Raw genomic sequence first — 23,697 nt, 5'->3', positions numbered from 1 at the left:
AGAATTAACAGTAACAAATCCAAGTCAATACAGTGTATGTGAACTTAAAAACATGAATGGATTTTTGCTGGACTGAGCTGGTTGCCTCCTGTTATTGTGAAGGCGACTCACTTCATCCCAACTTCTTGATACTTTCGCTCCTGGAGGTCATATTTCTCTAAGATCTTCCAGAAAAAAGTCTTAAAGCCATCTTAGCCTTTTTTCCAGTCCACCTCTTAAATTTTTCCTACTCTTCTCCAATAATGACATGAGTGTGAGTACAGCTTGTCCATAAAGCCTGCCTTGCTCCGAAGCATCCGACTGTAAAGACTGGTCACCTACACCTGTGGTTTGTGGGTCTGAAGAAAACCATCCATCCTTGCAAATGTCTTCTGCTGAGATGCCTCACACAGAGACTGTCTCTCCTTTTCCTTCTTCCATGGATCTGCTTATTCAGGACAGCCCTGATTCTTCCACCAATCCCAAAGGCAAACAATCCACTTCTGCAGAGAATAGTGCCACAAAAAAGGAAGACAAGGTTTTGGTCAAGAAACAGAAGACCAGAACTGTGTTCTCTTCTGCCCAGCTGTGGGTACTCAATGATAGATTTCAGAGACAGAAATACCTCAGCCTCCAGCAGATGCAAGAACTTTCCAACATCCTGAACCTTAGCTACAAACAGGTGAAGACTGGCTTCCAGAACCAGAGAATGAAATCTAAGACGTGGCAGAAAAACAACTGGACAAAGAATAGCAACAGTGTGACTCAGAAGGCCTCAGTACCTACCTACCCCAGCCTCTACTCTTCCTGCCACCAGGGATGCCTGGTAAACCCAAATGGGAACCTTCCAATGTGGAGCAACCAGACCCAGAACATCCCGTTCTGGAGCAAACACTTCTGGAACGCACAGACCTGGTGCACCCAGTCCTGGAACAATCGGGCCTGGAACAGTCCCTTCTATAACTGTGGAGAGGAATCTCTGCAGTCCTGCTTGCAGTTCCACCCAAATTCTCCTGCCAGTGACTTGGAGGCTGCCTTGGAAGCTGCTGGGGAAGGCCTTAATGTAATACAGTAGACGACTAGGTATTGTAGTAGTCCACAAACCATGGATTTATTCCTAAACTACTCCACGAACATGCAACCTGAAGATATGTGAAGATGAGTGAAATTGAAATTACTCAATTTCAGTCTGGGCACTGGCTGAACCTTCCTCTCCCTTCCTCCCCTCCCTGATAGGATTTTTCTTGTTTGGAAACCACGTGTTCCGGTTTCCATTATGCCTATCTAGTCAATTTGATGGAGGGTGGAGTATGGTTGGAGCCTAATCAGCGAGGTTTCTTTCTTTCTTTCTTTCGTTTTTTTTTTCCTATTGGATCTTCCTGGAGAAAAGGCATTTTAATCACCTTGGCTGCTAAAGACAACTTGATACTAGCTGTCTCTAGTTATCTATAGATAACTAGATCTAATACTAGTTTGGGTATCTTTAGGGTTTAGAATCTAACCTCAAGAATAAGAAAAAAAAAAGAAGAAATAAAAGTACAAATTGGTGTGATGAAAATACGTTCCTATTGTTTGGGATTGGGAGGCTTTGCTTATTTTTTAAAAAACTCTACTGAGGCCAGGCGCAGTGGTTCATGCCTGTAATCCCAGCACTTTGGGAGGTCAAGGGAGGCAGATCACCTCAGGTTAGGAGTTCGAGACCAGTCTGGCCAACATGGTGAAACCCTGTCTTTACAAACATTAGCCGGGCGTGGTGGCAGGCGCCTGTAATCCCAGCTACTTGGGAGGCTGAGCCCAGATGGTGCCACAGCAATCCAGCCTGGATGGCTGAGCCAGACTTCATGTCAAAATAAAATAAAATAAAATAAAAACCCTATTGACGAGAAGGGTGAAGGGTTAAGTTGTAACATACTTCATTGATTTCCTCAGCCCTTTTTGGGTCTGTTTTACTATAGCCCCTATTTTGTTGATTATGCTAATATTTGTGGAAAGAGGTCTTGTGTTTGCTGCATTATGACATCAGTACTACTTTGGCTGGTTTAAGTACTAATAAATAAAACAACCATTTTTCCTTAAAAAAAACATGAATGAGAGCTCCAGCTGGTTTACTTGTTTATTCAAAAACATTTACTCAATATCTATAATATTCATAAATGTCGGCCGGGCGCGGTGGCTCAAGCCTGTAATCCCAGCACTTTGGGAGGCCGAGATGGGCGGATTACGAGGTCAGGAGATCAAGACCATCCTGGCTAACACGGTGAAACCCCGTCTCTACCAAAAAAGACAAAAAACTAGCCGGGCGAGGTGGCGGGCGCCTGTAGTCCCAGCTACCCGGGAGGCTGAGGCGGGAGAATGGCGGGAACCCGGGAGGCGGAGCTTGCAGTGAGCTGAGGTCCGGCCACTGCACTCCAGCCTGGGCGACAGAGGAAGACTCCGTCTCAAAAAAAAAAAAAAAAAAAAAAAATTCATAAATGTCACCTAGTTTAAAAAAAAATTTCTCTAGCAAAGTGGAGAAACTAAAAATAAAAATAAAATTAAATTAAAAAACTAAAGAAAAAAACAAAAACTCCTATCCTCTAGGTCCTGTAGGGGTGAGGAGGGCCCAAGTACGAATATTAACAAAAACCAAATGATCCTGTCATCACCAGGAGGACCTGGGGACCCCACTTTAAGAAACAATGGTCTAGACAGTTCTAGATGCTGGTGACACAAACCTCAAATTGCGCATCGTCTAGTGAGATAGACAAGTAGACAAAAATCTATTATGCACTCTAAATATTCAGAGTGGTATGAAGAGGATAGGGGAAAAAAATAGAAGGACAGAAATTCTCTTGCTGAAATGGCCAGTTTTTAAGGCATGGCAGAATGGCCAGAGAAGAATGGGTGAAGAGAAAGCTGGGCACAACCATTCAGTGGGGTGGGGTACAGTTTGAAGGACTTGGACTCCTGGGCTATAGGAGTCAGAAATGAGGGTGGAGAATTAAGATAAGGTTGTATCTTAAATGACTTTTATGCTCAAATGGGGCTAGTTTGAACTTCATCCTGAAAATACAGGAAGCCATGAAGGGTTTTAAGTAAGGGAGGAGGAGCATGCTGAGATTAAATTTGTAGAAAGCCCACTTGGCAGTGGCAATGTGAAGGGTAGATGGGAGGGGTGTGAGTAACCTGATAGAGACAGAGGCCAGGTAACTGCAGTTTTCCTCAAGAGAAGATGCTTAAGGTAGAAGAGACAGAGAGATGGATGACTCTGAAAGATGGTAACCCAACATACAGTAATTATTCCATATATTTATTGAAATCAACAGAAGAGATAGAACAGAGAGGTCTTGACAGCTGATTTAATATGGGGAGAGAGGCAAAGGAGAGGGTAAGGGATGATTTGTGGGTGGTCAGTGTTAGTTTGATGGGGAGTCAGAAATGGCATTTTAGAGGCTAGGTGCATTGGCTCATGCCTGTAAACCAGCACTTTGGGAGGCCGAGGTAGATGGATCACTTGAGGTCAGGAGTTCAAGACCAGTCTGGCCAACGTGGTGAAATCCCCCAAAATACAAAAATTCAAAAAATACAAAAAAATTAGCCGAGCATGGTATGTGTGACTGTAATCCCAGCTACTTGGGAGGCTGAGGCAGGAAGATCACTTGAACCCAGGATGTGGAGGTTGCAGTGAGCCGGAATCAAACCACTGCACTCTAGCCTAGGCAGTAGAGCAAGACTGTCTAAAAAAAAAAAAAAAAAAAAAAATGGCATTTTAGTGTTTACTAGTAGAGATAGTTAATAGCAATATAGGACTTATTCCCAGAGATGGAAAGAAATCTACAGGGTGTGGGACATAGAAATATCAGGGCTAAGGATATCTATTTGGAAGTCATCCATGTCTGGGTGGTGGTGGTTGAAGTCATGGACATGAATGAGGTCATCCAAGGGGAATATCTGAAGGTCAATACAGAACCTAATGGGAAGGGCAGGGAGCATCACCACTTACAGAGAAGGTGGAAGAGAAGCAAAGAAGATTAAGAAGACACAGTCAAGAGGAAAGAAGAAAACTAAGGAGTGTTATGGGACAGGGTTAGAGAAAAGAGAGGTAGTTAAGTGTCACAGAGCAAATCAAGTCAGATAAGATCTGATAAGAAGAGTGTTCTGTTGTGACCCACAGACACAATCAGGGCCTAATGAGTCTGTGAATGGATCATTCATTTCTCCAGCAAATATTTATTGAAGTTCCTGCATGCCAAGTGTTAGGCAAATAAACCTCAAACCTCAAGGACAGCCTCATCCTATTGTGAAAGCATAGCAAAAGCCTGTTGCATTGCCTTACAAATGTTATACTATGTATTAATAAAAGCTGTGAACTATGGCTTACTTAACACTGACATTGCACTTGGGCAAATGAGAAGAGGTAAGGTGACAGGCTTTGGGAAGATGAGGCTTGCGGGGGCAGGGGTGTCACAGGTGTCAAGGGAGCCTGAGAGGACAGGGAAGAAGGGAAGGAAAGGCATGGACCTTCTCATCCTGCTTAACCCTTCATTTAAGTCCCAAATCTGTTTGAAGAGCAAAATCCTAGGCTAAAGGAAAGTCATTATTTACCAATATAATCTGTGTGTGTCCAAAGAAGAAAATTAAGATATGAAAGAAAAAGTTAAATTCACCAAATTAAACTAGAGTGATCTGACTACCATTTATAGAAACAACTCACCTCATAGTTTCTTAGGCAGGCACTGATTAAATGTCTATTACTTAAAGCTTCTCTAAAAATATAATATCTAAACATCCAAAATGAAAATTACTAGAAAGTCTGTTTACATACATTTAGAAAAGTAGAATAATAATATCCATAACACTTTAACGCAGTAGATCCTGTGATGATTTCATGTATCCATTCATTTGCTCAACAAATACTTAGAGTTCTTGCTAAGGCTTACTGTCATTAAAAAGGTGAACTCGTGCTCATGAAGCCTACATTCTAGCAGGAGACAGAAATTAACAAATAACTCTGAGGATCTATTATAATGTTATAGTGTTGTATACAAAAATAAAAGCAAATGGCTCAGGAATGACAAGGCTTCATTAGGTGTAGTGCTCAGGGAAGACCTCTATTAGTGGAGTAGGAATATATGAACATAAATGCTTGAAATGATGAGAGAACATATTTGACTGCATAACTGATATCTGTTTCTGATCCCCACGATATGGTCCTTCCTTCAGTACTCCATCACTGAACCCTACAAGTTGCCAGTCACCATTTTAAGCACAGGTTGGGAGGAATAGAAGTATTAAAACACTTCTTACCCTCAGGAGTCACTATGACACATGGAAGAATGTGATCAGTCATGAGAAAATGACTTTTTAAAATTATGCTAAGTCAGCTGATAGTGGGATCATTTCAGGCTGTAAGAACACAAGGCCTCTGGGGGGACATGTATTGTGGCAGGATAGAGAAGAGTGGAGACTGGGAAATAAAACATTACAGAATGAAGGAACAACATGAAATAAAGGTTAGAGAATGTTTGTCCAGAGAATGAAGATATTTGGCAGATGTGTTTACAGTGTTTAAAAGGGATGATGTGAGCTGGGTGTGGTAGCTCATGCCTGTAATCCCAGCACTTTTGGAGTTGAGGTAGGAGGATCACTTGAGGCCAGGAATTCGAGACCAGTCTGGACAACATAGCAAGGCCTCATCTCTACAAAAAAATTTTAAAATTAGCTGGGCTGGTTATGCAGGCTCATAGTCTCAAATACTCAGGAGGCTGAGGTGGGAAGATTGAGCCTGGGATTTCAAGGCTGCAGTGAGTTGTGATCATACCACTGCACTCCAGCCTGGGTGCCAGAGCAAGGCCCTGTCTCCAGGAAAAAAAGTGATGATGTGGGACATAAGGTAGAAGAGGAACTGTGAAGGGCCTTATATTCCAGGCTAAAATGTGAGTACTTTCCTTTTATGTATATCACTAACAGAACTATGAAATAGAACCTAGGATATTCCTTTATTTTGTGGATGTATAACTGGTTGACGATAAGAGAATCACCTTAAGGCTAACAAGTCATTTAAAACAATCTGAAGGTACCTAATGAATGTGATTTATTAAGTTTGTACCGGAGTCCAGTGTTTCTTGAGACTTTTCAGAAACTGCACTAAGAACTTGATGCTGATTTCTCCTTTACTCTTCACACCAACTTCACTAGGTGTGTGTACCATCCCCCATTTGCAGATAAAGAAATGCAGCACATACTGCGTTAAATAACTTGCCCAAGTTCGCATAACTTGTAAGAAATGGTGTTCTCGGTTCAAACTGGCTTCTGTATGACTTCAAAGCCAAAGTCAGCAACTTAGAAGGCAAAAATTATAATTTAGTTGGCAAATATGAGAAGAGGTCAGAAACAATTGAAATGAAGCTCCATAGGAACACTTACAGGGTATCAGGGTTAGTAGCCTAGGGAGAAAAGGCAGACACTAAAATTGTTTAAATAGGTAAGTTCAAGGGACACGTAAAGTCCTTAGTGGGGAAGAAGCCAATCAGCAGATGAACTGCAATCATTGTCTCTCTTTTCCTTCTCCTGTCTCCTCTTCTGGTAACTGACCACAATCAAGGCTGCCTAGAGGAATAATGAAGTAATCCTCCTATTGTCAGCAATGGTCTGATCCAGTGCCAGGCACCACAGACAACTTGGTGTTCAGAGAAGATCCTTCAAGATGAACAAAGGGTCAAAATAAAAAATTCTGGAAGAGAGAAGACTGACCACAATTTAATGTAAGGCTCGGGAAGAACTGATCTCTACCTTCCTTAACATCTCAAGAACTTACTTAGATTCATTGGATGTTGAACCTGTGTGATTCTAGTAGAAAAATGAATTTTTTTTCTTAACTTGGATATGTGACTAGGATGTTCATAATTAAGTCTGGGTTAATATTGAAGATATCTTACGGTGGGCTTCTTAAAGCATTGATCACAAAGACTGCATGTTCATAACTGGACTGCATTTGTTAGGATTCTAGATATTTGAAATTTCTAGTGTTATTTTGGTTTCAGTTTTCTAGACAAGCATTCTCAAATTCTCATTTTGCTTTTTGACATATCATGTGTGACTCAAATGTTTTCCCTTGAGTTGGAAAACACCCAGCATTAGGAATAGGCACATAAATATAATACTTCAAGCTTCAGATTTAAGCTCAATTATAAAGTGTTTAAAGGCTGTACTGGTGGTAGTTCTTCTGAGTAGAATTCCTACAACTATGGGTTTGTCTATAATGTTCATTCTATGTTGAACACCTTGTTTAAAACTTGAAATGTGTAAGTAGTAATAAAGAAAATATGTCCTCCTCTTACCAAAGCTAGGACTGATTACATATTCACTTGACTGACAGATATAATCACCTAAATTAGGAGCAATCAGCACTTCCTTACAAACTAATGACTTGAGATGTAGTCTTCCCATTGGCTTATGAATATTTTCTTTATTTACTCAGAATAAATAGTCTGTAGCATCTGCCAGCTGCCCCTAATTATACCAGCTGCACCCAATGACCACAGTGAACATTATTTTACATTCTAAATAACTGGTACAAGGTGAGCCATGGTTTTCTGAGTTTCCTATCACCTTTGTGTTTCCAGTCCTCAAATGTTAATTTGTAAAGTGGCAGTTTCAGGCAAAACTAACAAAATTAGCATCTAATCAATAACCGTACTATGTCCACCTATATCCTATTTAGACTCAGAAGTAGGGGAAGAGAAAGGTGGAAGTGGAGAAATAGAGGCCCAAATAGAAAATTTTATCACAGGAATGTCTAGATGTCTTCTGGGATTGTCTGTTAAAGAGCTGTGACACTCATCTAAACACAGAATTACTCTCTTTCTTGTTGGTTAGAAGGCCAACGGTGCCATGGTAATACTATCAAATATATATCAAGGCTTGGCAAGAAAAATGGTACCTTCAGAAATTTTATAATCTGATATCGAATAGGTCAAGAAATATAATAAAATTAATTTCTTTGGTTTCCTTAGAAAACTGGAAAACTTTAAATTAGAAACTTAGAAAGCTTTAAATTAGACTTTGTAGTTAAAAAAGGAAATGTTAGTTCCTTCCAGCATTAGAATTCTGTGATTCTCTGACTCTGAGCCTGGATTAAATCTAGCCTGGCTGAGTAGAAACCTAAGTAACTAGCTGGTTGCCTTTAGTGATCTTCCACTTTATGGCTGCTTCCACCTAAGAAGTTCATCATCGTGATTAACTTTCTTTGTGGCAAAGTCGTGACTAACTTTCTTTGGGGCAAAGTTGGAAAGCAGAGGTCAAAGTCAATCAGAAATGGGACAAACTCACTTTCTACTGCCTGGTGAAGAGCCATTTTCAGTAGCCCCTTTTTAAGATTAGCCTCATCCAAGATTTGATAAGCTGTTTTGACTTTACTATAGATCTTATTATCCATGTCAGTTAAGTTTATGTTTCCACTAAATCTATCTAAATTAAAAAGGTAAAAAGCTAATGCTCAATCTTATCAGATTTCTCTTATTTATTAATAGAATGTGGATTTTTTTTCAAGCATGTAACAGTAATAGTAATGATAGGACCATAAATGTGGATGGCTCTTTACAAGTCACTAACATTACATAAATTCCTCGACAACACACTCTGAGGCCATAACAAACTTCTGGAAATAACACAATTGGCTACGGAACTCCCACCCATCTAGCTTCATGGGCTCCCACTTTAATTTCAAAACAACAGGACTGTGCACATTCATTTACATGATTAGGGCAGGGCTTAAGTGTATGGCACGTCACACCTACATCATCCTTCAGACAAACTTACTGCCTCTTATGGACAACAAAACTGGGGCTCAAAAAAGGACTTGCTTATAACTGGCTAATAAAGAGGAACTCTGGGTTCAAAGTGAGTCCAATTCTTTCTTCTACCCACAGCTTCTGCTAAAGTCATTATTGAAATTCATAGAGCAGTTCTTCCATGTTACTGCTTAGGTTTCTAAAGGTCTGTGACCTAATACAACATGCTCGATAATTTATTACTGATTTAACCTACTTCACTAAGGATTCACTTTTAACTTTTAACTTGTAATTATGTCTAATAAACACCACTCAAATAGCAACCTCTTTCTTCATGGCCCTGTGGTTGTAAAGCAAGCTAGTAATATATGTCTGTGGATTGGTGCTAATAAAGTTCTATATACCTCATTAATTCCACAAATCCTATTGGGTATTTCTTATCTGCCAGATCCTCTGCTAGGTGCTGGATACACAGTACTGAACAAGATGGGTACAAATAAGCCTCACAGAGCTTGTTTCATTGAAAAGCAGAGAGATACACACCAATCAACAAATAATAGTAAACGCACTATGATGTGTTTTGAAGGAAATTAGAGTGTCAAAGAGACGGTGTTAGCAGATGGAGGGGAGCTCTTTTGGATGGAGAATGAGAATGTCTCCCTAAAGACATGGGAATGAATTGAGATCACAAAAAAATGAGAAATAGCCATCTTTGAGAAGAGCAGAAGGAAGAACATTCCGAGGAAAAGAAAGTACATACTGGAAAGCCTGAATGCTAGAGTCTGGTGTGTATAAGGAACTGAGCAATGGTCACTTTTTGTGTGGTAAGACATGTGGATGTGGGCTGGTGGGGCAGGGGTGAGTCTCACACAGCTCTTAAGTGTGTCCCCAGACTCCTGTGGTTTCCATCAGCCACAACCTGAATAACTGTGTTGTACTCCAAAAACGATTACAGATTAGACATATAAAACTATCATTACACCCATAGTACCTAAGCCAAGGACACAGTATTCTATCTTTTCAATGAAGATCTGCATGAAGTAAAATTATTATGTATAATTTTAGGTATTGATATAGAAACCTCAGTGGATATAGATATGTGTCTCTGATATAGAAAAAAGTTTTAAAGGGATATTAAAAGTTATTATCTTGCGGGGTTGAAGATTAGGGCAACTTTCATTTCTTTTTAATTTTAAGAAAAAAGTGATATTATGGGGGATTAGCATGTTTGTGGTTGTATTTTTTTTAATTAAGAAAATAACAAAATGAAGAAAACATTTTTCTTCTATGAAAGCCTGATAAGAAGAAATTTCAGCTGTTTAAACTTAGGAAGCTAAAAACATCAAATCCAAGAATGTTCTCTGGAACTGAGCCCAATCCATTTTTATTTGAGTGAGAATTGGATACATTTCCATCCCCTTGGGGCTCCAGTCTGTCAATATTTTACTTTTCAGAGATAAAGAGACACATGTAGATAATCACAGTGACCTCAGTAACTTTCCTTCTCTTATTTAAGTTTATTTCTATTGTAGTTTTCCCTGTTAAAGATCTTTTGTTTTGCTTATGTATCTAATTTTAGAGAATAACAATGCACACACAAAAAATTCCTCTTGCTCTGCTAGACCTGGACCTTTTCTCTAACATATATCTCCATTTTGTCTTTTTTTAGACAGAGTTTGGAAGCAAAGGAGAGAATTGCTGTACAGCTGGCCTACTCTTCTCATCAACAGTGGTTTAACAGTTTTTAAGCAAAAGTCAGCTTTGTTTATCAATTTTTTTTTTTTTTTTTTTTTTTGCTGGAATTTAACCTACCCCTGCCTCCCCTTTCCCAAGTCTACTTCAGCCAACCTCTCATTCAACAGGTACCACCCTCTAACATAACTGAAATAACTACCATTACCGGATCTTGCTAGCAAAGAATCTCAAATTTTCCCACTCAGTTGTAAACGATTTAGTAATCTCTAGTGTTTACAGGGCTCTTGTCCTATCTAACCCCTTCCCTGGCAGGACACCTTACAGAACCTGCCCTTTACGCTAGTCATCAAGCACCGTCAGGGATGGATGGCTGTGTCACTGGTCTCTTTGGTATTCCCTACTGTTCCTACCATGTGGTGATTATCTGTGACTTCCCTAATCCCTGGCTGCCTTAGCTGGGACTGACTCACATGTTTCTCAGGTTGCTGCTGGCTTTACAGTCCTTTACTGCCCATGCCACTTTGGAGAAAGGCAGGGCTAGTACTTTTCTATATAAGCCCTCAAACTTGACTTTGTGTTTCACGGGAAGGTGAAAAAGCTGGGTCTCTTTTCTTTTTCTTTTCTTTCCACAAGATGATAAAGCTAGGGGAAGCCTGTGGACAAGGTTTATTTCTGCAACTGCAATGATCAGCTGCTTCCTGCTCCTTACTTCCTAAGCTTTTGTGCTCAGTGTCAGATCCCTAGCAGTTTCTATCCCCTGCTCTGCTAAAAAAGAATGGATATTGACTCTGAGGCCCTAGTTCTTTTTAATTAAATTGTATTTTTGTTATTATTATTATTTTTTGAGATGGGGTCTTGCTCTGTCTCCCAGGCTGAAGTGCAGTGGTGCAATCACAGCTCACTGCTTCAGTCTCCTGAGTAGCTGGGACTACAAGTGTCATGCCACCATGCTTCTTTTTAATTTTTTAAAATGGTTTTCTGACTTCAATTCTAAACACTTCTCAATTGTAACCAAGAGATAATACTTTTTTGAATTCTTAAAGTTATAAATAGATACTCAAAGTTTTAGCAAAGTCTAAGTGATATTAAGCTTGTCCTTATTAACCAAGTGACTTCAATGACTACTTGTTAATGGCAACCAAGGGTCATTTTTTAAATGAATATATATTATTATATATAATATTAAGGTCCTCAAGAAATACCTAAAGTTTAACAAAATCTAAATAATATTGTGCATATTCTTTTATTACTGTATTGCTGTTGCTGATAAAGACATGATGCTGATGTTGCTGATAAAGACATTCCCAAGACTGGGCAATTTACAAAAGAAAGAGGTTCATTGGATTTACAGTTCCACGTGGCTGGGGAGGCCTCTCAATCACGGCAGCTTACAGGATTGTTGAGAAATGACACTACTCAAGCTGGGGCTAAACTGTGGTAGTCATTCTGATTCAAATACTGAGTTGGTTTTTTGTGGTTTTTTTTTTTGAGATGGAGTTTCGCTCTTGTTGCCCAGGCTGGAGTGCAATGGTGCATTCTCGACTCACCGCAACCTCTGCCTCCCGGGTTCAAGTGATTCTCCTGCCTCAGCCTCCTGAGTAGCTGGGATTACAGGCATGAGCCACCACGCCCAGCTACTCTTGTATTTTTAGTAGAAACATGGTTTCTCCATGTTGGTAAGGCTGGTCTCAAACTCCTGACCTCAGGTGATTCACCTGCCTTGGCCTCCCAAACTGCTGGGATTATAGGCATAAGCCACCATGCCCAGCTGGAGCATTGGTATATTATAAAAGCTGCCTAGGTAACTCTAACCTTTGGCCCCATACATCTGAAGGATACCTACAATGCACCTGAAAAATGCAACAGAAACAGCAGTTCCCTGGGACCACACACTCAGAAAGGGGGTGTATCAGAAGATCTAGGGACCAGGGGGGCAGAAGACCTGAGGCAGCACTACAGATGATGGAGAAAAACCCACTGGGGAGGGATGATCCTAACCTTGAGAATCACTGAGATCATGCAGAAGTATTTGATCCTACAGCATTAATACTGTATTAGTGTGTATGTGTGTATGTATGTGTGTGTGTATATATATATAAAACTTTTGGTACCCTGGGAATTGTAGACAAAATTTTAAAATACAAAAAATTCAGCTGGTGTAAGAGAAGATACTTGAATCAGAACGACTACCACAGAGATAGTTTAGCCCCAGCTTGAGTAGTGTCACTTCTCAACAATCCTGTAAGCTGGTCCTGCTTTTCTGATCATCTTCCCTTTGCCCACTTCTCAACCAGCATCATGCCAAAAAAAACTGCCCACATTTTTCTTAGTGGCTCAAATAGGAGCAGCAGCAGCAACAGTAGGGGCTCTGGGAAGGGGCCATATAAGCCATGATTGTCACTCATTCCTACCCATCCACTTATTATCGGTAGCACTATAGTCTCTTTACAGCTCTTACCAAATGCCAGTGCCCTTTGTGTTCCATAGGCCAGTGGAGCTGGCAGTCTGACAGCCAGAAAGGAAACCTGATAAGATTAAAAGTACTTTGGTTCCTATCCAATTTCCTCCTCTTTGAGGGAGGGGGATGGTTTCTTTTTTCACTCAAATATCATAAAATTGATTCTGAAATAGAATCAACAGGGATCTAATAGAAATAGAAAGAAGTCAGGCATGATGGCGCATGCCTGTAGTCCCAGCTTACTTGGGAGCCTAAGATGGGAGGACTGCTTGGGCCCAGAAGTTCAAATCTATCCTGGCAACATAGGGAGACCCAGTCTCTTAAATTAATTAATTAAAGAAACAGAAAAAAAAATTGGGGGGCCAGGCACAGTGGTTCACACGTGTAATGCTAGCACTTTGGGAGGCTGAGGTGGGTGGATAGTTTGAGCCCAGCTTGGGCAACATGGCGAAAACCTGTCTCTACCAAAAATACAAAAATTAGCCGGGCATGATGTCTCATGCCTGCAGTCCCAGCTATTCAGGAGGCTGAGGTAGGACAATCATCTAAGCCTGGGGAGGTGGAGGCTACAGCAAGCTGAGATCATACCACTGCACTCCATCCAGCCTGGGCAACAGAGTAAAACCCTGTCTCAAAAAAAAGAAAGAAAAAAAAATTTGTGATATTCAGAAGGTTGTTTCCTGACTGAATTCCCCAAATTGTTATTAGCATTCCAATATAATGGTTTTTTCTTTATTTTGTTTTGGTTTTTTTTTCCCCCCAACTAGGAGCCCTCAGAATTTTTTTCACTTTTCTTCTTTAACTTTCTCTACAAATAAAGTTACCACATCCCTAGAGTTACTATTTCTGCTATAGCAAATGGAGAATACACTTCTCGGTGGGTTGAGAAATAGTGCCACAGGGCTGGTTATGCACTTCCCCGGCAAGTAGCTTACTCCTGGTCTGTGTCTCACAACCCTGGAGAATTTCATCTTCAGAGAAAAACAATACGTTGTTGGATCCAAAGAGTTTAAATTGCTAATGTTAGATATGCAAATTTCTTGCATTTATCTGTTACTGTATTTTCTTAAAAAGCATCACTATTCAAGGTGTTTTCATTTCCTTTGTCATATTGTAAAAAACACAACAACCCAGACATTATACAGGTTTTACAGATCTGAAAACAGGCTTGGTGCTTCCATGAATTGGATGGTATATAAACTGTAGGTGGTGGTGCTGGAACTTAGAGCACTCCTTACACCTTGCAGCACACCTTACTGTTGTGTTATATACTTCCTACCATTTTCCAGGGCTGTGTTTAATAGCATGGACTGGACTTCAAAATCAAAAAGGTTTTGATTTCTAACTGAATTTCTAATTTTTACTCCAGGTTTAAAAAGTATGTATTTTTTTCATTTATTTATGTTTCTAAATAAAGTCCTCTGTTGGCCAGGTGTGGTGGCTCAGGCCTGTAATCCCAGAACTTTGTGGTGCTGAGGCAGGTGGATAACCTGAGGTCAGGAGTTTGAGGCCAGAGATGGTCTCAAACCCCATCTCTACTAAAAATACAAAAATTAGCTGGGTGTGGTGGTGGGCACCTGTTATCCCAACTCTCGGGAGGCTAAGGCAGGAGATATGCTTGAACTCAGAAGATGGAGGTTCCAGTGAGCTGAGATCACACCATTGCACTCCAGCCAGGGCAACAAGAGTGAGACTCCATCTCAAAAATTAAAAAAAAATAAAAATTTAAAAAATTTTTAAAAATTAAAAAATAAAGTCCTCTATCATGCAGATTAATTAGTAAAAGTCTACTGGTGACTCTGACTGCGAGAATAACTGTCCTGCCAATTTGGCAGCACATGATTGAATTTCCCATTTCTCTCAAGAACGGGAACATGAAAACTCACCAAGACATATTAGTGGTCTGATGTCTGACTGCCACACTTATCTTCTACCTTCAGCTCTACTCTACCAAATATCATTTGTTTCTGGAATCTTTGCAGTCCAAGGAACTTCATCCTTGATATGCCACCCCTTACTAACTTTTTTTTTTTGAGATGGAGTCTCGCTCTGTCACCCAGGCTAGAGTGCAGTGGCATGATCTCGGCTCACTGCAAGCTCCGCCTCCTGGGTTCATGCCATTCTCCTGCCTCAGCCTCCCGAGTAGCTGGGACTACAGGTGCCTGCCACCATGCCAGGCTAATTTTTTTGTATTTTTAGTAGAGACTTGGTTTCACCGTGTTAGCCATCCGAATGGTCTCCAAATCCTGACCTTGTGATCTGCCCGCCTCGGCCTCCCAAAGTGCTGGGATTACAGGAGTAAGCCACCACACCTGGCCACCCTGTACTAACTTTTAGTAATGTCCAAGGATTAAAGGAAATTTGCCTTACCTATTTAACAGGAATTAACAGGGTTAATCTTGCTCCCTTTCTAAAAGGAATTTATAAACATTGCAGACAATCTCATCTATCCCTGTCTAACTGCATGGAATTACTGCCATTTAATATCATCAGTCTACTCATTTAGTTTGCCTAAGGAATTTTTGACAAAACAGTTAAATGAATGACTTAATGGAATAACCAGGAAGTTCAAGTCTCCAATAGTAAGAATGAACTCTTGCTCTCTGGATAATCAAATGGGTCCTTCCTCCTTCAGGTAGATCATGCCATTTCTTCACTCATGCTAATAGGTAAACAACATAATTACTGACTTCAACTTCTAGTTAATTCCTTCTTTTATCACTTAGTATCCTTTGGCTGGGAGTTTTGTTGGCTATGCTGCCATTTTTTCTAGTTATCATCAGTCCTACAACATACCAATCCTTTAATATAACTCATCTTTAAATTGTGGTTTTTACCTTCTCAAGAAGTTATTAATTATGCCAACGCTAAATCTTCTAAAACGATTGTTGACTTGTTCATTATCCCCCATGCAATTCCCCTCCCCTGTCCCTCGGCACAGAAGAAATGGCTCTTTGCTAAGTTCCACAGATCCTTAAATCTACCAATTAGAAGCGAATAGCCTACCTCTCTACCATGAAGGAACTGTGGGCTGGAACACAATACATGTTGACTTATAATTTCTTAGAAAATTGTGTGAGAAACATCAAATTCCTGATTCCAGGATATGCCAAAGACACATCATTAAAAAGCAAAACAAAACCTCATTTGATATTGCTAGTAATGGCATATCTCAAGATCAGCTCAAATAAATAGAAGTGAGATTTTCACACAAACTAGACTCTACTGCTTTTTTTTTTAAACTTTACCATAAATTTTTTAATGGATCCTTTGAGATTTTTGATGCATAATATTTATAATCCAATTACTTCATTAGTTCAATTTTTTTTCATGGCACTCCTGCATCTGAGGATAAGGTCAGAAAATTTCATGCTCTGATTTCATGCTGATTTTCAGAAATGTTAGTTTTGTATAGAAATAACTCATCCTAAGAAATATATTTCTTATTATATTTCTTATCAGATATTTCTTAGGATGATGAGATATTCAAAGGGTGATGTTAACCAGCACCATCAGTCAGCATTATCTAAGAATAAGAATCTGTGTTTCTACATACAGACCTCCTAAAAAACAATCTACACTTAACAGGATTCCCCAGACAATTTGGATGCACATTAAAGCTTGAGCAACACTGCATTAGAAAGTTAGTTTTCCATCACAAAAACAGGTAGCAAAAGGAATATAAAGTAAGTTACTTTAATAATATAAGAAGAGGGGCAGGCCGGGCGCAGTGGCTCACACCTGTAATCCCAGCACTTTGGGAGGCCGAGGTGGGCAGATCACCTGAGGTCTGGAGTTTGAGACCAGCCTGACCAACATGGAGAAACCCCATCTCTACTAAAAATACAAAATTAGCCAGGCATGGTGGCAATGCCTGTAATCCCAGCCACTCGGGAGGCCGAGGCAGGAGAAACGCTTGAACCCGGGAGGCTGAGGTTGTGGTGAGCCAAGATCACACCATTGCACTACTCCAGCCTGGGCAACAAGAGCGAAACTCCGTCTCAAAAAAAAACAACAACAACAACAGGGGTCTTGAGAAAAAAAAAGAAGCGGGGTCTTGAGAAAAATATAAGCCAGACAATTGACATAGTAATTTCATTGCAAAAATACCAAATCTGTCATACAGGGGCATTCTCTTTGAACCACTAGCTAGATACTAGTGATACTCAGTCTGTTAGTTTCTATTACCACTGAAATAATCCAAAACACTGGGCAGTTACCTACATTTGGATTCCACTCCAATCAAGAATCCTTATCTTGGTACTTTTACAAGAAATGGAGAGCCATAGGGAGTAGCTATGAATATTTTAGAGCCTGGAAAGGCTATCTTCCACTGTAAATCAATAAACTTGGCCCAATGCTTACAGTATATTCACATAATGTAATACTATGCTGGCATTAAATCATATTTGCTTAGCTCCTTTTTTCATTTTTTGATGATGAATATGAACATTTTATATAAATAATTTTTCCCTAACAGAATATGAATAGTCATTAGTGAGCTGATAATCCCATCAGAGTACAGACAATGCCTGAGGTCCTACCTCAGTTGTCAATTGCAGCACTACTCTTTCCAACTTTACACTGGTACCTAACCTGCAGAAATGATCTGATAGACAACATCATAAGCCAGAATGGATGCAGTTAGTGTCTCCTCCTTGGGTGCTACACAGGAGTGACCATCACCAATAAAAATACAATTTGTAAGCAACTCTTTAAACACTCTCCTTGCTTTGAAGAACTGAAATAATTCTGAATGGAACAGCTGTAATCACTGTGAAGAGAGATGTTTGCCAAGAAATAAGTCGTCAAGATGGAAATTCCAGCACTTCAAAAGATTGAATTTTAGCTGTCAGAATCCATCCACTGTTGAAACCTTTCTCTCCTATTGTAGTCAATCACCTCTCTTTTTCTGGTCTGATTTGTACTCTCCTTTTTGGCTTAAGCTCACAGAAGCGTGTTAAAATCCTCATCAGAGTCTGAGAAGGCTGGCATCCAGCAGGATGCAATATAAGAGCACACAGACCAGCTGGAGGAGGGATTCAGGTTGGCTTAAGGTGGAAAGGGATGGTCTGATCAGAGGAACAGAAGAGGCAAACAGAAGTATAGGGCAGAGAGAGAGAGAGAGAGAGAGAGAGAGAGAGAGAGAGAAAGCTGTGCAAGGTGATTGGAACCAGTAAGGGTGGACAGAGAACCCAGCCCCTGGCTAACAGGGCTGGCATGAATGAAGAAGGAAAACAAACCCTAGCCAGCCTCCTGGAGCCAGGACATGTACCATTTCCCAGCCACTCTTCCCCAACCCCCACTCCAGAAGGTAAGAAACACAAACATAAACGATATCCAGGCAGAAGGGATCCTGCCCAGCAGCCCCCTACTCAGGAAATTAACTGGAAGCTATATCACAAAGGCCATTCCCAAACAGTTTCCCACAGTAACGGCTTCAGATGTTCTACCAAAGAGGTGAACTGTTTATCCACAACTAGGTGATAAAGCAGTACAAGGATGAAACAGTAAAAGACAATTACTACAGACAGAATGAAGCATGAAGAATAAAACAGGTGTGGGTTTGAATTCTACCTGGACCACTTTCCAGCTCTACGACCTTGAAAGATTTGCCTGTTTTCCTCATCTGTAAAGTGGAGACAATACCTCACTCCTTCCTTAGTCAGAGATGGTTTAAAAACAAAAAACAAAGAAACCACCAATAACAAAATATGTCACTCCTAGAAATACTGTGAGGTTAAGAAATAATGAAGAAAAGAGTGCCAAACAAAAGGCTTGGCAAATACATCAAATTTCCTTGCATGATTTGTTAAAACATTTTTAAGTAGCTGCTCTTTTCCTGTTAAAGAATCTTCCTAAGACTGTAATTAATACCATCAAAATGACCATAATGCCAAAAGCAATCTATAGCTTCAACACAATCCCTATCAAAATATCAACATCATTTTTCACAAAATTGGAAAAAAAACTATTCTAAAGTTCATATGGAACCAAAAAAGAACCCAAATAGCTAAAGCAATACTAGCAAAAAGAACAAAGCTGGAGCACTGCATTTCCTTACTGCAAATTACACTACAGGGTTATAGTAAACAAAACAGCATGGTACTGCTGTTAAAAACAGACAATGGACTGTTCTGATCAATGGACAGAATAGAGAACCCAGAAAGCCACATACTTACAGCCAACTGATCTTTGACAAAGTCAACAAGAACATACACTGAGGAAAGGATACTCTTCTATACATAGTGGTGGGAAAATTGGACTGTGAAACTGGACTCCTATCTCTCACCATGAACAAAAATTACTTCAAAGTGGATTTAAGAGCTAAAGTAAAACCTCTTCCCCTATGCAGCCTGAGGTGATCTGACTTGACCCAGAAGAAATCATGCTAATCAAGAGGCTCAAATCTTCATGTTCACTTTCATAAACTGCCCAGACCATCAAAGGTATGCATATACAAAAAGCCATTAAGTATCTGAAAGATCGGCCGGGTGCAGTGGCTCCAGCCTGTAATCCCAGCACTTTGGGAGGCCGAGGCGGGCGAATCACGAGGTCAGGAAATCGAGACCATCCTGGCTAATATGGTGAAACCTAGTCTCTACTAAAAATACCAAAAAAATTAGCCGGGCATGGTGGCAGGTGCCTGTAGTCCCAGCTACTCGCAAGGCTGAGACAGGAGAATGGCATGAACCCAGGAGGTAGAGCTTGCAATGAGCCGAGATCATGCCACTGCACTCCAGCCTGGGCGACAGAGCCAGACTCCACCTCAAAAAAAAAAAAAAGGTATCTGAAAGATGTCACTTTTTTATTTTTAAGCTACATCTACTGGAATGGGAGAAAGACGTCACTTTACAAAAACAGTATGTACACTTCAAACATTACAATGATAGAGTTGTTAGGTGTGCCCTGGTCAAACAGTGGAACTAGACAGAATCAGTGGCCCAAAAAGACTATTGAGTTTTTGCTGTACATGCTTAAAAATGCAGAGTAATGGCCAGGCGTGGTGGCTCATGCCTGTAATCCCAGCACTTTGGGAGGCAGAGGCGGGTGGATCACTTGAGGTCAGGAATTCAAGATCAGCCTGGCCAACCTGACGAAATCCCCTCTCTACTAAAAATACAAAACTTAGCTGGGCGTCGTCGTGGGCACCTGTAATCTCAGCTACTCAGGAGGCTGAGGCAGGAGAATTGCTTGAACCTGGGAGGTAGAGGTTGCAGTGAGCCGAGATCATGCCACTGCACTCCAGCCTGAGAAGCAGAGTGAGACTCTGTCTCAAAAAAAGCAGAAAAAAATGCAGAGTAATGCTGAACTTAAGGATTTGGGTGTAGATCCTCTGGTCATTAAACATATCCAGGTGAACAAAGCATCCAAGATGTGCCACCAGACTTCCAGAGTTCATACAGGAGCTCTCCCTGCCACACTGAGAGCTTTACTGAAAAGGAACAAATTGTTCCTAAAGCAGAAGAGGAGGCTGGACACAGAAAAAGATATCCCAAAAGAAACTGAAGAAATAAAAACTTATGGCACAGGATTCATTCAGCAAAAAATAAATGCAATTAAAAGTAAAAAGTAAGACCTGAAACTATAAAAATACTAGAAGAAAACTTAGAGAAAACTCTTCTTCTAGATACTGGTCTAGGCAAAGAATTCTTGACTAAGATCTCAAAGCACAGGCAACAAAAACAAATATAGACAAATGGGACTAAACTAAGCTTCTGCACAGCAAGAGAAATAATTAACAGAGTGAACAGACAGCCTTTGGAATGGGAGAAAATATTTGCAAATGATACATCCTTCAGGGGACTAACATCCAGAATTTACAAGGAACTCAAACAACTTAACCAAAAACCCCCAAATGCCTGGGCAACATGGTGAAACCCCATCTCTACAAAAAAATACAAAAATCAATTGAGTATGGTGGTGTGTGCCTGTATTCCCAGTTACTCAAGAGGCTGAGGTATGAGGACCATTTGAGCCTGAGAGGTCGAGGCTGCAGTGAGCAGTGACTGAGCCACTAAACTGCAGCCCAGGTGACAGAGCAGGGCAAACACACATACACACACGTGCACACCAAAAAGGCCAGGCATGGTGGTTCACACCTGTAATCCCAGCACTTTGGGAGGTGGATCACCTGAGGTCAGGAGTTCCAGGCCAGTCTGGCCAACATGGTGAAACCCCGTCTCTACTAAATACAAAAAGTTAGCTGGGTGTGGTGGCACATGCTTGTAATCCCAGCTACTTGGGAGGCTGAGGCAGGAGAATCACTTGAACCCAGGAGGTGGAGGTTGCAGTGAGCTGAGATTGTGCCATTGCATTCCAGCCTGGGCAATGAGAGCGAAACTCTGTCTCTGAAAAAACAAAAAAGCCAAATAATCATCCCATTAGCAAGTGGGTTTAGGGCAGGAACAGACATTTTTCAAAAGACAAATAGCCAAGAAGCATATGAAAAAATGTTCAACATCACTAGTCATCAGAAAAATTCAAATTAAAACCACAATGAAACATCATCTTATACCAATCAGAATGGCTATTATTAAAGGACAAAAAATACATGTATAACATGGATGGAACTGGAGGTCATTATGCTAAGTGAAATAAGTCAGGCACAGAAAGACAAACATTACATGTTCTCTGTTCCCTCTTATTTGTAGGATCTAAACAGTTGAACTCATGGAGATAGAGAGTAGAAAGATGGTTACCAGAGGCCCAGAAGGGGGTTGTGCGGGGGAGGGGAGGTAGGAATGGTTAATGAGCACACACGTAAAAAAATAGAAGGAATGAATAAGACCTAGTATTTGATAGCACAACAGGGTGAGCATAGTCAATAATAATTTAATTTTACATTGGAAAATAACTGAGAGTATCATTGGATTGTAATACAAAAGATAAATGAGGGGATGGATACCCCCGTTTTCCATGAAGTGATGATTACGCACTGCATGCCAGTATCAAAACATCTCATGTACTCCATAAATATATACACTTACTGTGTACCCACAACAATTTAGCATAATTTTTTTAAAAAGGACAAAAAATAACAGCTGTTGGTAAGGATGCAGAGGAAAGTGAACTCATATATTTTTTGTTTTGTTTTAGTTTGAGACAGAGTCTCGCTCTGTTGCCCAGGCTGGAGTGCAGTGGTACCATCACAGGGTCAATCTCCCAGGCTCAAGCGATTGTCCTGCCTTGGCCTCCCAAGTAGCTGGGATTACAGGCACAAGCCACTATGCCCAGCTAATTTGTTGTATTTTTAGTAAAGACAGGGTTTCACCATGTTGCCTAGGCTAGTCTTGAATTCCTGGGCTCAAGGGATCCACCCATCTTGGCTTCCCAAAGTGCTGGGATTACAGGTGTGAGCCACTGCACCCGGCTCTTATATATTGTTATGGGAATGCAAATAAACTAGTAAAACCTGTATGGAAAACTGTGGAGATTTCTTCGAGAACTAAAAATACAACTAACCTTTGATCCAGCAATCCCATTGCTGGGTATATACCCAAAGGAAAAGAAATCATTATATCAAAAAGATACCTGCACTTGTATGTTTATCACAGCTCTGTTCACAATATCAAACATATGGAATCGACTTAAGTGTCCATCAGTGGAGGACTGAATAAAGAAAATGTGTTATGTGTACACAATGAATACTAAGCCATAAAAAGATTGATATCATGTCTTTTGCAGCAACATTTATAGAACTGGAGGCCATTATCTTAAGTGAAACAATTCAGACACAGAAAGACAAATATCACATGTTCTCACAAGTGGAAGCTAAATAATTTGTACACAAGAAAGCCAAGTGTGAAATGATGGACAATGGAGACTTGGAGGCATGGGGTGATAGATGATGGGAGGTTGCTTGGTGGGTGCAAAGTGTGTTGCTGCACTGATGGATGCACTGAAGGCCTGACTTCACTACAATGCAATATATTCATGTGGCAAAACTGTACTTGTACTCCATGAGTATATATATATTTTCCTAATACTGGTATTTATCTGCCCACGTAGAAAAATCTCCACTTAGAAAAGACCAACATAGAAAAACATATGTTGTAAGCGCCCCAAAAATAATTTATTCATTTTCAAAGACTATATCCTATAGATTTTTGAGAGCATAAATAAATGCCTTCTTAAATCTTGAATTTCTTTCCCCTAAAACAAGTACCTCATGTAGCCAGAGTGAACAGTTAAGTGTTTCAGATTTGGAAAGCAGAAATTTGAATGGGAACTGTTTCTTTTTTTCTGCATTAATTCGTGCATTTTATTTTTATTTTTATTTTTTCAGAGACATAGTCTCACTATGTTGCCCAGGCTGGTCCTGAACTCCTGGACTCAAGCAATCCTTCTGCCTCGGCCTCCCAAAGTGCTGGAATTACAGGTGTGAGTCACCGTGCTCAGTCTACTTCATGCATCTTCAAAATAATCCTGAAAATGCATGCAATAAAACCCCTCCACAAATTCATTATACTCAAATTCATAAGACATTCTCCTTGCCTAAACTGTCAGACTCAGACAGGCGGCAAGAATTAAACTCACAAGTTTTGAATTCTTTGCTTACAGATTGATCTAGATGTGTCTGAAATGGTTCTCAATCTAATAAATACCCAAACATACTGGCAATTTCCATTTTACTGTATGTTACTACAATTTTTTCTGGCAAAAGGGAATCTCAAACTCAGTATCTGTCAATGGCTAATTTCTGAAACAGATGATTTCTCAGCAATTAGGGAATGTTAAGTAAAATATTGTCAAAAATCCTCCGTTTGTATTTTTAAAACTAAAAATGCCTAA

The 23,697-nt window shown here is 40.2% G+C and overlaps 2 protein-coding genes across 2 annotated transcripts in view; one reads left to right on the top strand and one right to left on the bottom strand.

The window, feature by feature from the left end:
* ELOVL6 (ELOVL fatty acid elongase 6) overlaps positions 1-23,697 on the bottom strand; it is a 153,135-nt gene that overhangs the window by 77,615 nt on the left and 51,823 nt on the right. The window lies entirely within an intron of this gene.
* On the top strand, positions 365-1,103 carry LOC100997336 (homeobox protein NANOG-like). The gene has a single exon (XM_031664357.1). It carries the CDS (start codon positions 365-367, stop codon positions 1,052-1,054), a length of 690 nt encoding a protein of 229 aa, XP_031520217.1. The 3' UTR covers positions 1,055-1,103.

Source organism: Papio anubis, chromosome 3 (genome assembly GCF_008728515.1).
Source record: "Papio anubis isolate 15944 chromosome 3, Panubis1.0, whole genome shotgun sequence".
NCBI lineage: Eukaryota > Metazoa > Chordata > Mammalia > Primates > Cercopithecidae > Papio > Papio anubis.
Note: the sequence above shows the minus strand (reverse complement) of the source record. Positions and strands in the feature narration are given on the sequence as shown.